General features: G+C 45.5%; 1 protein-coding gene across 1 annotated transcript in view; it reads left to right on the plus strand.

The window, feature by feature from the left end:
• Positions 1-12,374, plus strand: part of METTL24 (methyltransferase like 24) — an 89,991-nt gene that overhangs the window by 26,610 nt on the left and 51,007 nt on the right. Inside the window, exons 3-4 of the mRNA XM_046675149.1 lie at positions 3,916-4,014; positions 10,251-10,390. Of these exons, the coding sequence (XP_046531105.1) occupies positions 3,916-4,014; positions 10,251-10,390 (239 nt within the window). The remainder of the gene's footprint in view (positions 1-3,915; positions 4,015-10,250; positions 10,391-12,374) is intronic.

Here is a 12,374-nt window from a genome sequence, read left to right on the forward strand (position 1 = left end):
AACTGCTGTCAGATGGATTCCAATAAGAACATTGCTTTATGTGAAATGTTTCTTAAAGAGCTCATCCAAAGCATTTAGCCAGAGCGCTTCTGAGGGCGCCTCTTTGCTGTGTGTTTCTCTATGTCCCCATCGGAGACCCCTCAACTTGTACTATTCACTATTCCAGCTGCTGTGGTTAGCTTCTTTGTGGTCAGCACCGAGTTGGAAATGAGAAATATCAGATTGCAAGAAAGATATTATTTGTGGACCCTTAAGATAACTCTGTAGTTTCACTATATTGATTCCCATATGGATTCACCGTTATTGATCTGGAAGGTTACTTTTGCCCGTTAGCCCAGGTTAAGTGCTTCGACTGTGCTTAAGGTGTGTCTTTAATGAAGCTTTTGGGCTTCTCACAGTGGAGACTGCTTCCCACAATCTGCATTTGTATTTTCTGGCATTTATTTATTACTACTTGGGTCCTCCATCTCCTTGACATTTCAGCTGAAGCCTGCCGGGGACAGACAGACCCCATCGTGCCCTCTAGAGATTTCTGTTAGAGCCCCTGCAACACTTCATTGCTTTTACTGCTTTACAGAGTGTGACACGAGGTACAGTGCCCGCTGAATGAATGAATCACTCCCTGGTCAAGTCTCACGGCCTCTTTCCAAAGGATGCTGTGCAGGAGACCTTCCATTTGCCCCTCCAGATCCACCCTCCACCCTGCTCCTTCTGCTCTGCACCCCAGGAGGCTCACCTGCCTGGACCAACCACAGCCTCCCTTTTCTCTGCCTTCCTGTTGGGTGTGACAGTTAGGGCGGGTATGCAATAGGACTGGATGTGATGGGATTGGCTGTGTTCCTCTGTTAAAGGCCTTCTCCATACGGTTACCCTCTTGGGTTTCACGAATTCCTCCCCCTCCTTGCTCCTTCAGGCTTGGGGTTTCAGAGGGCTCTCTGGTGTTCCAGCCACAGGTATTGCATTATTCCTTATAGGTTTCCTTAAGCCCCGCCCACACCTTTGTAAATAGCCTCTCTATTAAATGCTTCCCAAATTAGCCGATTGGAAGGAGCCCACTGGATCCTGCTGGGACCCTGGACTGATATTTACCCAAGTCACCTGGATGACAAGGTCGCTTATAATCTAGATATCATAATCTGTCTCTCTTGCATTATTTCAAGTAAACACTCTCTTCTGGGCTGGTCTACTTCAGATTAGAATCAAATGGAGCAGGGGTCAGCAAACTACCGCCTGGCAGGCCAAATCCAGCCTGCGGCCTGTTTTCGTAAATGGCGTTTCACTGGCACACGGCCATGACCGTTTGTTTACTTACTGTCTGTGGCTGCTTTTGAGCTACAGCAGGAGGTGAAGAGTTACAACAGGAACTGTACAGCCTGCAAAGCCTAAAATACTAGCTATTTGACCCATTATAGAAAAAGTTTGCTGATCCTTGATTTAGAAGAAAACCGTAACGATGGAACTTTATTGTTTCCATCAAGAGGCTCCCGGGCCAGATGCTGGGGCACTTGTGAGTGGTCCCCCGACAGTGACGTGGGGAGCTTTCAATCTTAGGCCTAGATAAGCTTGCACGAAGAAGCAACAAGAATGTGACCAGGAGAAGGGAGGAGGCATTTGCCTTTAAATGTGCTTATAATTTATGAGCTCATAACTAAATAGTTTCCTGAAAAGAATGGCCCTCCCTCACCTTTCAGCATTTCTCTATCAAAGTTATTCTGTAGTATCTGTCTCCTCGCTGTGAGTGCCTCTGGGGAGAGTCCAGGGTTTACTCATATCCATGTTGACCAGTGCCTGGCACAGAGTGCCTGATGCTCCATGAATATTGTTTGGCCAAATGGTAATCAACAGCTGCTTCAGAGAAGGAAGAAGGAAATAGGGGCTGGAAAGCGTTAACTGGGAAGACGCATGAGTTAATGGTCTCAGGCTCTCCCTGACTAGAGTCTCTGTCTGTTCACCCTTCACAGAATGGGAGCAGCTATATGAAAAGGCTGTTTTCCCAGAAAAGGGGCCCCTCAGGGCAGACTGACTACATAATTTGCAGGGCACAGACCAAAATGAAAACGCGGGGCCCTTGTTCAAAAATTGTGAAGATTTTCAAGACAGTGTCAACAGAGCATTAGGCCAAGCACGGGCCCTTCTAAGACCTCACAGCTTGCATGCCTGTGAAACCAGCCCTGTCTTGAGGGTTCCTGAGAAGAAGGCAGTGGGTGGGGAGTCAGGAAGCGTTCTCCAAGTCTAGAGGACTGCCAGGCAGGACAGACACGTCTGGACGCTAAGACTGTGGGCTGTCGGGACTCTGCAGCGATGAGTCTGATAACGCCTCGCCTGGAAGAATGCTCTGTCACTTAGAGAGTTTGCATTTACCTCAGACCCTCACGCCAGAGCGCGCTCCTCCTCCCCAAGCCCACATACCTGGCTTCACACTGACTGACCTGCTTGCTCCCCGCACCTCCTGGCTTTCAGTTCAGCCCCAAGTCACCTAGGCCACCCCCTCCAGGAGCAACACACCACGTTTGTACTGAAGCATCTCAGGGCTAGCCTGCTCACATGGCTCGTTTTTGGATGACAGACAGTCCCACTAAGATACCAGTATCGGTCCATTTGGGCTGCCACACAAAACATCACAGCCTGGGTGGCTTATAAACTGCAGAAATTTGTTTCTCACAGTTCTGGAGGCTGGAAGTCCCAGATCGGGGAGCCAGCATGGTTGGGTTCTGGGTTGTCAATTGCCTTCTTCTGGCTGTGTCCTCATATGGTGGAAGGGGCTAGGGAGCTCTGTGGGGTCTCTTTTGCAAGAGCACTAATCCCCTTCTGAGGGCTCCACCCTCATGACCTAAGCACCTCCCAGAGGCCCCACCTCTTATATGAACACATTGGGCATTAGGATTTCAATATATGAACTTGGGGGGACACAAACATTCAGACCATAGCAATACCTAACTGAAGAACAATGTATATATTATATGAATGGTCCCTTTTTCTTGTCCCCAGAACCCTCCCCCGCTCCCTTCCTCACCATAAAAGGGGGTTTAGAAGCCCATCCCAACCCTTCTGGGGGAGCCCCTGTGCCAGGACACCCAAAGTCTTTCCTGACAAGAGACATTCACCCTGCCAGATGCTGGGGCTTCTCCCAGGCCCCAACCCTTCCGTCATCTACACCCTGAGCAGTCCTCTCCCCTTGGGATCACGGTGAGCCTCCAGGAGGGTTCCAGGTGGTAGCCTTTGAGCTCTAGCAAGGACTTCATGACTAGCGCTTCCTTTTGACTTAGAGGGATCCCTATTTTGGATTCTTCCAAACCACGGCCTTCCCCCAACTCTTCATCCACCCCACCACCCTTGCTACACAAGAAGGCTTAGGGCTCATCTCTAACCACTCTGCTCATGGCAGCTTCTCATGGCCTCTGCTGAAAGGCGGGGGCTGCCTCATAGTGCTAGGAGGCCACCCTTGCCAGCCCTGGTGGTGCCAGCTTCCCCATGCTAGGGAAGGTGCCCAAGCACTCCAAGGATTTCAGGCACGATGGTGCCTAAAACTGGCCTTAGGGAGGCCCATATTTCTGAAGCTGTAAGTTCTGGAAACCATAGCAGACAGGAGAGTTGGGAAGCGGCACCGTGTAATACCAAGCCGCAGTTGAGAGCCTGATGGGGTCAAGCTGAGTTTGCCTTTGATCAGAAGCTCCAGTCAGACATCCCCGAGCCTTTGCAATCTCCTGCTTAACCTGGTAGCGGGGTTTCCTCAGGCCTCATTTGTCTCCCTGTGACTGATGTGGCCTTAATGGCAGCAGCTCCAAACCAGCTCCCTGCCGCCCGTGTGCAGACAGGTTTGTTTTGCAGGCGGCCTGTCTGATGACTCTGTGTCCTTCCCGCCCCCTCCCAAGCTTGTCCTCCTCCACACCGACCTCTGTTTTCTGTCTCTCACAGGGTCCCCGGTGGCATATAGATCTCCAGCCTTGGGCGGGCCCTGCTCAGTCCCTGGATGAAGAAGCCTTGAGGTTCCTGAGATATATCAGCACCACCCAGGTTGTGTTTCAGGCTCAAGAGGGTTTCGAGATGATGTAAAAGATTCCAATGACGCCTTTTAGAGAAGGATGTGTCTGTGAGCGGGTGGAGAGGTTCCTGATGGGGCCTTGATAGGGATGTGGTTTCTGAGGCCTTGCTGCTTAAATTTATCCCCTCACTTAGAGGCAGATAAGATGCCTTCCATTTGCTTCAGCATCTGCTCCCTTCCAGGAGTATCATCATCCTGAAATGTTTTAATGATTCATCCCGATGTGTTTTAAAGATCCACTTTAGAAAATTGCTTTGGAAAACCATTCAAAGCGACAGATTCGTGCCCGTGAATAGTCCGCCAAGCGTGTCACAAAACAAAAGCCTCATCTGGAAGTTCAAGCTCCATTTTGTATTTGGAGGAATCTGCCTTTTCCCTTTTCGGCCACAGATGCTTAGCAGACTGGGACACGCTGGGCCAGAGAGCAGGGGAGAGGTTGCAGGCAGTCTGAGGAGAAGCTAATGCATCCGAAGGCTCTCTCTTCTTGGGGCGCTCTTAAATCATTCCTGAGCACCGGCCTTCATTAGTGACTTAACGCATTGTGGCAGCTCCAGCAGGCTGAGTCAGTGCCCGGAGCAAGCAGAGAGACCGTCCATTAAGGAGAGTCTATGACTCTTGACACATTAATCAGGAGGTTCCATTCTCCAGCAGCCTGATCCTGGGGAAAGAGAGCCAGAAGAGGAAATCAAGGCCTGAGGGAAACTTTGCCCTAAACTGAGAGGTGCTAGGAAATTAACAGCTCAGACTGCCAGTGACGTGCACACAGCCCCACTTAGGACACTGCTCTGTGGAGCTGGTGTGACACTGGGGATCCTGGGTTCTTTTGATCTCCTTTCAGCCCACTGGCTCTTGGCCGCCCACTTCTCCTCCCAAACTTTGCTGGCAGCAAAGCCCACTTTTCATCCGTGGGAGAGAATATATTTCCAGATTTTTAGAAGGCTAGTTGAGGGGTAAAAGAAAGTCCCATTTCTCACACAATGCAGACAGACAATTGGAGATTTTAATATTTGTCACCTAGACATGCAAGTAAAAGCTTATTGAATTAATCATGAGTATGGGATAATAAACTGGTCCTGTGCTTTATAATTTCATCTTATTTTGCTTGCTGCTGCAGATTAATTTGGTGGACTTACACAGACTTAATTAAGATACTGAAATTTTAATTTTATAGTTTGGTTTTACATGAAGGATAAGAAGCTGGACCTCTTAAGTGTGACTTAAGACCTGAAAGGCCCCAGAGAAAAATGAGAGGTGTTAAATCTGTGAGTTGAATTTGAGAACTATGGGCTCCACCCCCCCAAAATAAATTCACCCAGTGAGAACCTCCAAATTCTATTTTATACGTATTTCAGGTTAATGTTCTGAAATTTATAAAAGGCGTATTTATTTAGAAGAAGCTTTTGAGGGGTGAGAGGGTCATTTCAAGCCCCTCTTGGAGCTTTCCTATGAGGTATGGGCTAACAGCAAAAAAAAAAAAAAAAAAAAAAAAGCATCCTATGATGTAGTCTGATGTTGTCACCATGGGCAATTTATTTTGCTTCTCTGGCTCTCACTGATCTGATCTTGAAAAGGAAGAGATTGTATAAATTCTTTCTGCAGTCCCTCCCAGTTCTGTGAGCTTGTACTGTGCTGAGAGCAGTGCAGGACTGTTATTAACCAAGTCTTGTTGAGTACCTACTACGTGCCAGGAACTGTGCTAGGTCCTAGGGAGACAGTTTCTGCCCTCAAGAGCCTAACAAATTGGTTGGAAAGGCGGAGAAATGGACATAAAATTATTATTCAGCTTGATGAGTGCAGTAACAGAGATTTCGTTGTTGAAGTTCACCAGAAGAATTTTTGTCCTCCAGAAAGGAGGAGATAAAGTTCCAGACCTCACAATCAGGGGTCATTTTACCCCAGTAAAGTCCTGTGCTTTTATGTACTTCCAGGTCACTAGGAGGCCAACAGGTGGGAGCTCATCAGAGATGACACTAAGTGGTGATTAATCAGAATCTTACTAAGCAGGGCTCCCTCCCGCTCTCTATGTAATGCAGAGCTTTCTGGCTGCTTTGGGGCTTGTACTTCATTTAGAACTCATCTTGAGATGAAAGCCTACAAAGCTGGCAGAATATTAGAGTCACTATTACCTCAAATTTTCACAGTTAGCAGTACTGAGTCATAATGGATAAGGAAAAAAAATAAAACCTCTAAAGGTACTAAAGCAAATTCCACCCCCATCCTCTTATGCTGCTGCTTAAAATTAAAAAAGAAAAAATTATCTCCCTTAAATCTGTGTTCAAGCTTGTACAGCAAGGCCCAGCATTCAACATGCTCATCATCGATGTATTCATTCCTCATTCACTGGGCATTTGTGGAGCACCTGCTTTGTGGCTGGCACTGTACTGGCCACTGACTGGGATATGAAATCTGAATTAAATACCCACACACGCTGGTAAACAGCTAGGGTGCAAGAAAGTTATACGTTCTCTAACAGGGTGGACAGATGGGTGGGGAAGCTCCCCCAGGCCGAGGGAGCTCGGGAACAGAAGCACAGAGCATGGGACAATGTGGCATTAGACTGCAATGGAGCTGGCGCCCCTGGACTTGTGCACTGTGGAGGCCCTGAGGGCATGGCTGGAGCCCTGCACTTTTTAATGAAACACCAGAGGAGACAGTGTTTGGGTAGAGAGTGCAGAACTGCAAGCTCAGTTTAATTAGGTATTGTTTTCTAACGTGAAAGACCATGATTACATCTCAGAGTTCCAGAGTCGATGATACACTGTCTGCTGCTAACAAGAAACGGTTAAATCACAAACACAGTGCTCTGTTCTCAGGGAAAGCTCCAGAACAGCTTTGTATGGCAACCCCCAAACCATATGCCTCCAGGAAGCATGTGCGGCAGGATAAAATTAATCTAAGCAACAGTTGCTGTTTTAAAAAAGAAAAGTATATTTTAAAATCTATCTATCTATCTATCTATCTATCTATCTATCTAATCATCTACCCATCTGTCTATTTTTAAGAATAACACAAGAAACCCGGGTTATGGACATGCAGACTTTACAACTTTATAACAATAGTATCTCTTGTATTTACTGTTACTCACACACACAAATTGGGATAAAAGCAACAAAAATACAGCTCCTTCCTTGAGATTTTACCTTTCAAAATAATGGTATTACAGAAATATACAGTTGATCATTGAAGTGATTCTTGCCAACAGTCCCCAAATTTTAAGGGCTCTCTTTTCCAGATTCTACTTATGGGCTGGCAGAAATGCTATTCAAGTTTTTGGGATATAAAATGAAGTGAAAATAAGTTAGATTCCTTTAAGTTAAATAACTCAACAGCATTGCAGAAAACACTTTCTTCCTGGAGTCTATTTTCCTTTGTCCAGGCCTGTTTCCCTTTATATGGCTAACATTACAAGGAGAATTAGAGAGAGAGAGAACATCATTACCAGAGAGGGAGCTTAGCTAGCAGTTACCGCCCTCACTTATTTTGCTTGCAAGAGAGTTTATTGAGGCCTTGGCCATAAATCTTAACAAGAAAGTTTGAAAAATCAATATTTAATTAATTTTTAGGAGCTGAAGTTTACTGAGTACTCCTAGTTGTTTTCAAAAGCTGAAGTCTATCAATGAGATGGTTAATAAATGGTTAAAGTGAAAAAATGCCTGAGCTGTATTTATTTTTGAGCTAGAAGAGGAAAGAGGAACATTAGCAGAGAGATCAAATGGAAAAGAGTGTCTTTCTGGTAGGGATATAGCTGTGCAAGATGAAATCTGTGGAAGAAGAAGAAATGCTTAAAGTGTCATCTTTAATAGAAGAAAACCCTATCCCCCACTGTTGGCAGAGGAGGAGCAGCTGAACCTCAAAGCTCTGAGTCTTTTTATTTTTTTTTCAGGAAGATTAGCCCTGACCTAACATCTGCCACCAATCCTCCTCTTTTTTGCTGAGGAAGGCTGGCCCTGACCTAACATGTGTACCCATCTTCCTCTACTTTATACGTGGGACGCCTGCCACAGCGTGGCTTGACAAGCGGTGTGTAGGTCCGCACCAGGGATCTGACCCCGGGCAGCCGAAGCCGAACATGTGAACTTAACCACTGCGCCACTGGGCCAGCCCCTGGGGGAGCTTATTAAAATGCATGTTCCGGGGCATCAGCCTCAGAGATTCTGATTTTACAGATATGGAGTGGGACTCAAGAATCTGTATTTTTAAGAGCCTCCCAGGTCCATCACAATGTAGGTGGACCACACCTGGAGATACACAGTGAGAGAGATGAGAGTTAGATTTTAATGGCATTAGAAGGGAATTATGAACAAGCACCTGTGAACGTCCATATCCTGATCTGTCATTATGGAGGTTCTTGGGGAGAGGGACACACAAAGAACAGTAGCAAATGGGAATCGTCGTCCCACTTTAATAAAGACACTCCAGGAAGCTGGCCTAGAGCAAACGGCTCAGGCTTAGGAGGGCCACGCTTGCTTGGGACCCACAGAACTGCCCTGGCTTAGCTCGCTGGCTGCAGGAGGCAGGGCATGGAACAGAGCACCAATGAAGGTGCCGACGTGCAAGGCACAGTAACCTGCCTGCTAGTAAAACAGGCCCAACAGACACAAGGAGCTTTGACTAGTTGGATTAGCAGCTTCTCCCTCGGTGGATGAGTCGGGGCTAGGCGGTGGGCAGGCAGAGGCATAATTTCCATTTATCTGTGGGAGAATAGTAGGAAATGAATTCTACAAATAAACATGTTGACGCACCCAGTTAATAAATGAGTTGCTTGAGAGAAGATTTGATTCCATATATATTTTGTCCTTTAAACAGTGGTTGTGGATAGAGAGGTAGAAAGATATTGGGTTGAAAGAAAAGAATAGATATATAGGGTTTCACTTTTTAAGCTTCCCTCTAAAATGTCCATATCCTAGCAGAAGACTCTCTCATAGTCACCGATAAATAGTGCTAGGATGGTTTGCCAGGCCAGCCCTAGATTACAGCAGGAGTGAGGGAGATGCTGTATTAGTTGAATAGGCTCCACATAGTACCCTCTTTTCAGATTAAAACTTTGGAAAATTGGTTAAATAAAAGGATTGGGCAAGCGCAGAATGTCTCCTTAAGAAGAAAATTATTTACTGTTACGTTTTCCAACGAATTAAAGCAACGAACCTCCAAACACCCTTTGCATCTGGAGACGTCTGTTATCTGTGATGTGACATCAGGAGCTGCTGCGTGATTCGTGGAGCAGCGTCATGACTATGAGAGTTTTGAGGGGTTAGGGGGAAAGACTGGTGCTTAGTAAGGTAAATACCTTGGCCACAGAACTTGTGTTCTGTGGTTCCAACAGCCTCAGCCAGGCACATTGTGCCAGCCTCAAACACAAGTCAGAATTCCTTACAAAGTATATTTACTTAATGTGCATTTGAAATTAGAGACTTGATTCGGCTTGATTTAGATACATGTGCCCTTTGGTTTTCTGATCTGATTTTGATGGATGAGTTAAAAGAAGTGCTTTGGTAGCTCAGGAAGGGCCTCCTTCCTGCCTGGGGCTCTTGCCCTTCTCCCCTGGGAGGAAGCTCATTAGAACAGTGTATCACAAAGAGGACTGTCTAGTTAGCAGGGACTACAAATTAATTTCACTTGACCCCTTGTCAGCTGTTTACTTGGTTAACACATGCCACCTTTCCAGACCATGGTGGCCCCACTTTATCTGCCTGAGGTAAGGAATAGAAAATCTCGTATCCTTCCGAGATCGATGCCCCCACATCGCATCTCCCAGCTCCTAGTAGGAATGCTGTGGGTAACAGACCTCCATTGTGTCAGTACCGTTCTCCACGTCTGGCACGTCTTCTTGCTCTCAGCCTCTTGGTTGACTTCTGTTTATCCTCCAAGACTAATACACCTCTGCAAAGCCTTTCCTGACCCCTCCTCCTGCCATCGTTGCTCCTGACTTGCTCTCCGCTGCATACTCAGTGCAAAGGGCTATAGCAGCTCTTAACTTTCCCTCAAACCTCCCTATAGTCTGCGCGAGGTTACTTACAATCTGGTATTTGGAATTCCTCCGAACGTTTTACAGCAGTCCTGTGTTTCCCTGGGGAGGGGAGTAGTTAGCAGTGGAGAAGGACGTAACTCTCCTGTTATGGTTTTCAGGGACCGGGGAAGCAGTAAGTCCCTACCTGCCATTAATCATCCAGCGCTTTAAATTATTCACATTGATTTCCAATCCCTGCAGATTGCATGCAATCACATAAGCACAGACAGCCTGGCTACCGACTCCAGCCCTGCAAAGAAGCCCTGGTCAGTCTGTCTTGATGACAGGTTTGGCTTAGCTCATCAAATCCGAAATAAGCAGTGCCGTCTCTACTCTTTGGGGTAAGTACATTTTACAGCAGAAGAAAACACAACACTCTTGCATGCAGCCAAGGCCTTTTCAGCAACACAAAGTTATGAATGGTTGCAGCATGTGTAACAGGTGCTATACTTTGCCTCCTGCCATCATTTCAGACTCATCTGTCTGTTATGTAACTGTGGGCACATGTAGACCACCAAAAGTGGCCAGGGCCACTTCTTCTCCCATTCTGCTAGTAGTAAGTTGGCAACTTCAGTTTTCAGTGTGATGATAATCTGCTTGGTGAAGCCAATGATTTCCAGCTAGACTTAGAGCATCTTTATTATAAAGAGAGAATATTAAGAATGTACCCAGAAAAAAACCAATGAGCATATTAGAAATTTTACACTGCTATGATGAGTGACCCAAGACAAATGGCCACTGTTAGATTTTTATGTTTTGTGCCAAAGGTAAATCTGTGAATATTTTTGGGGGGATTTTTTTTGGTGAGGAAGATTGGCCCTGAGCTAAGATCTGTTGCCAATCTTCCACTTTTTGCTTGAGGAATGTTGTCAGTGAGCTGAGATTTGTGCCAATCTTCTTCTATTTTATGTGGGATGCCACCACAGTGTGGCTTGATGAGCGATGTGTAGGTCTGCACCTGGGATACAAACCTGTGAACCCTGGGTGGCCAAATCCATGCGTGCAAACTTAACCACTACACCCCAGGCTGTCCGCTACTTTTACATTTAAAGAAGAAAGAAACAAAAGGCAGATCTTATGAAAACCATGTGATTTTATCAAAACGGTGGGAAATATTGATATTCAGTTATTCGGGCTGAAAATGACCTAAATGTGCACACGGATTTAGAGAGCTTTTAGTAAAAGGGTGAATATAAAGTAGTGAGACTATTTCGCCCCGTATACCAGTACTCATACAAACAGTCTTGAACATACAAATGATATATACTTGAAAAAAGGCAGGAGAGAGTTACCTTTCTGTTCCATAGGTTCTTTGTAGAAGCTGTGCGGTTAGGTTCTCAGGCAAGATGCCTCAAGTACTGGGGACCCTAACAAGTGTCATATGCTTGTTCCTCACTGATAGGTTTCATCACCTCTCCGATTTACTCTCAGGCCCATGAGTGACCACTGCCAGCCAGAATCCTAGATGGCAAGGGTTCGCGGCAGACATTGGGGTGATGTGGAAGCCTACGCAAAGGTGCTGTGATCACCATCACTGTCAAGCTTTACCAAACAAGAATTCTTGGTTATAGTCATGGTGGATTTTTTGTAAAAACAAAAGATTCAAATAAGAGTTTCAGGATAGTGAAAACAGTCTTCTGTGGGTTCAATGAAGAGCGATGGAATCTATCCGTGGAGTTTGGTATACAGTAGGCACTCAGTATATATTTGCTACATAAACGATTGCTCGAGGAAAGGAGACTAGGGAGGGAAATGGATGATGCTATGATTTAAACTAGGAGGCTGAGGATTAGGAAATAGTTGCTCAGCCAGTTGATTAGAACAGAGCTCTCTTTCTGGGAGCCCACCAGCTATGCTTTAAGATTATAGGAAGAATGGGAAGTTGTGACAGTGGAGTTTGTTTTGTATTATATTAAAAATGCATGAAAGTGGGTCATAAAAATAATTGCATAGTACCACATGCAAATTGGAGATCTCAGCTTTGCCCTATTTTCTGGCTCTGAACTGTCTTTATATTTTCTGTAATATTTTACACCCTGGAATAATTTCATTTAAAGGATATAACTGAGTAAAATGAAACTGGGAAGTTGTTTTTGGGGACATTTTAAAAATTCTTTTTTTGCTTTCCTTATACTTCTGAGTCATTATATAAGATAGTTGTGCTGTAAGATTTCAGATTATGACATGTAAAAGGGTAGTTTCTTATTTTCATTTAAATGTTCACTATTCAAAATCGACTTTGTAAAGAGCAGATAAGGACAGTTGAATTCCACTGGGAATAGAAATGAATACACTATAAGGGCCAACATTTGATTAAAAACCTGA

This window comes from Equus quagga, chromosome 11 (genome assembly GCF_021613505.1).
Source record: "Equus quagga isolate Etosha38 chromosome 11, UCLA_HA_Equagga_1.0, whole genome shotgun sequence".
Classification (NCBI taxonomy): Eukaryota; Metazoa; Chordata; class Mammalia; order Perissodactyla; family Equidae; genus Equus; species Equus quagga.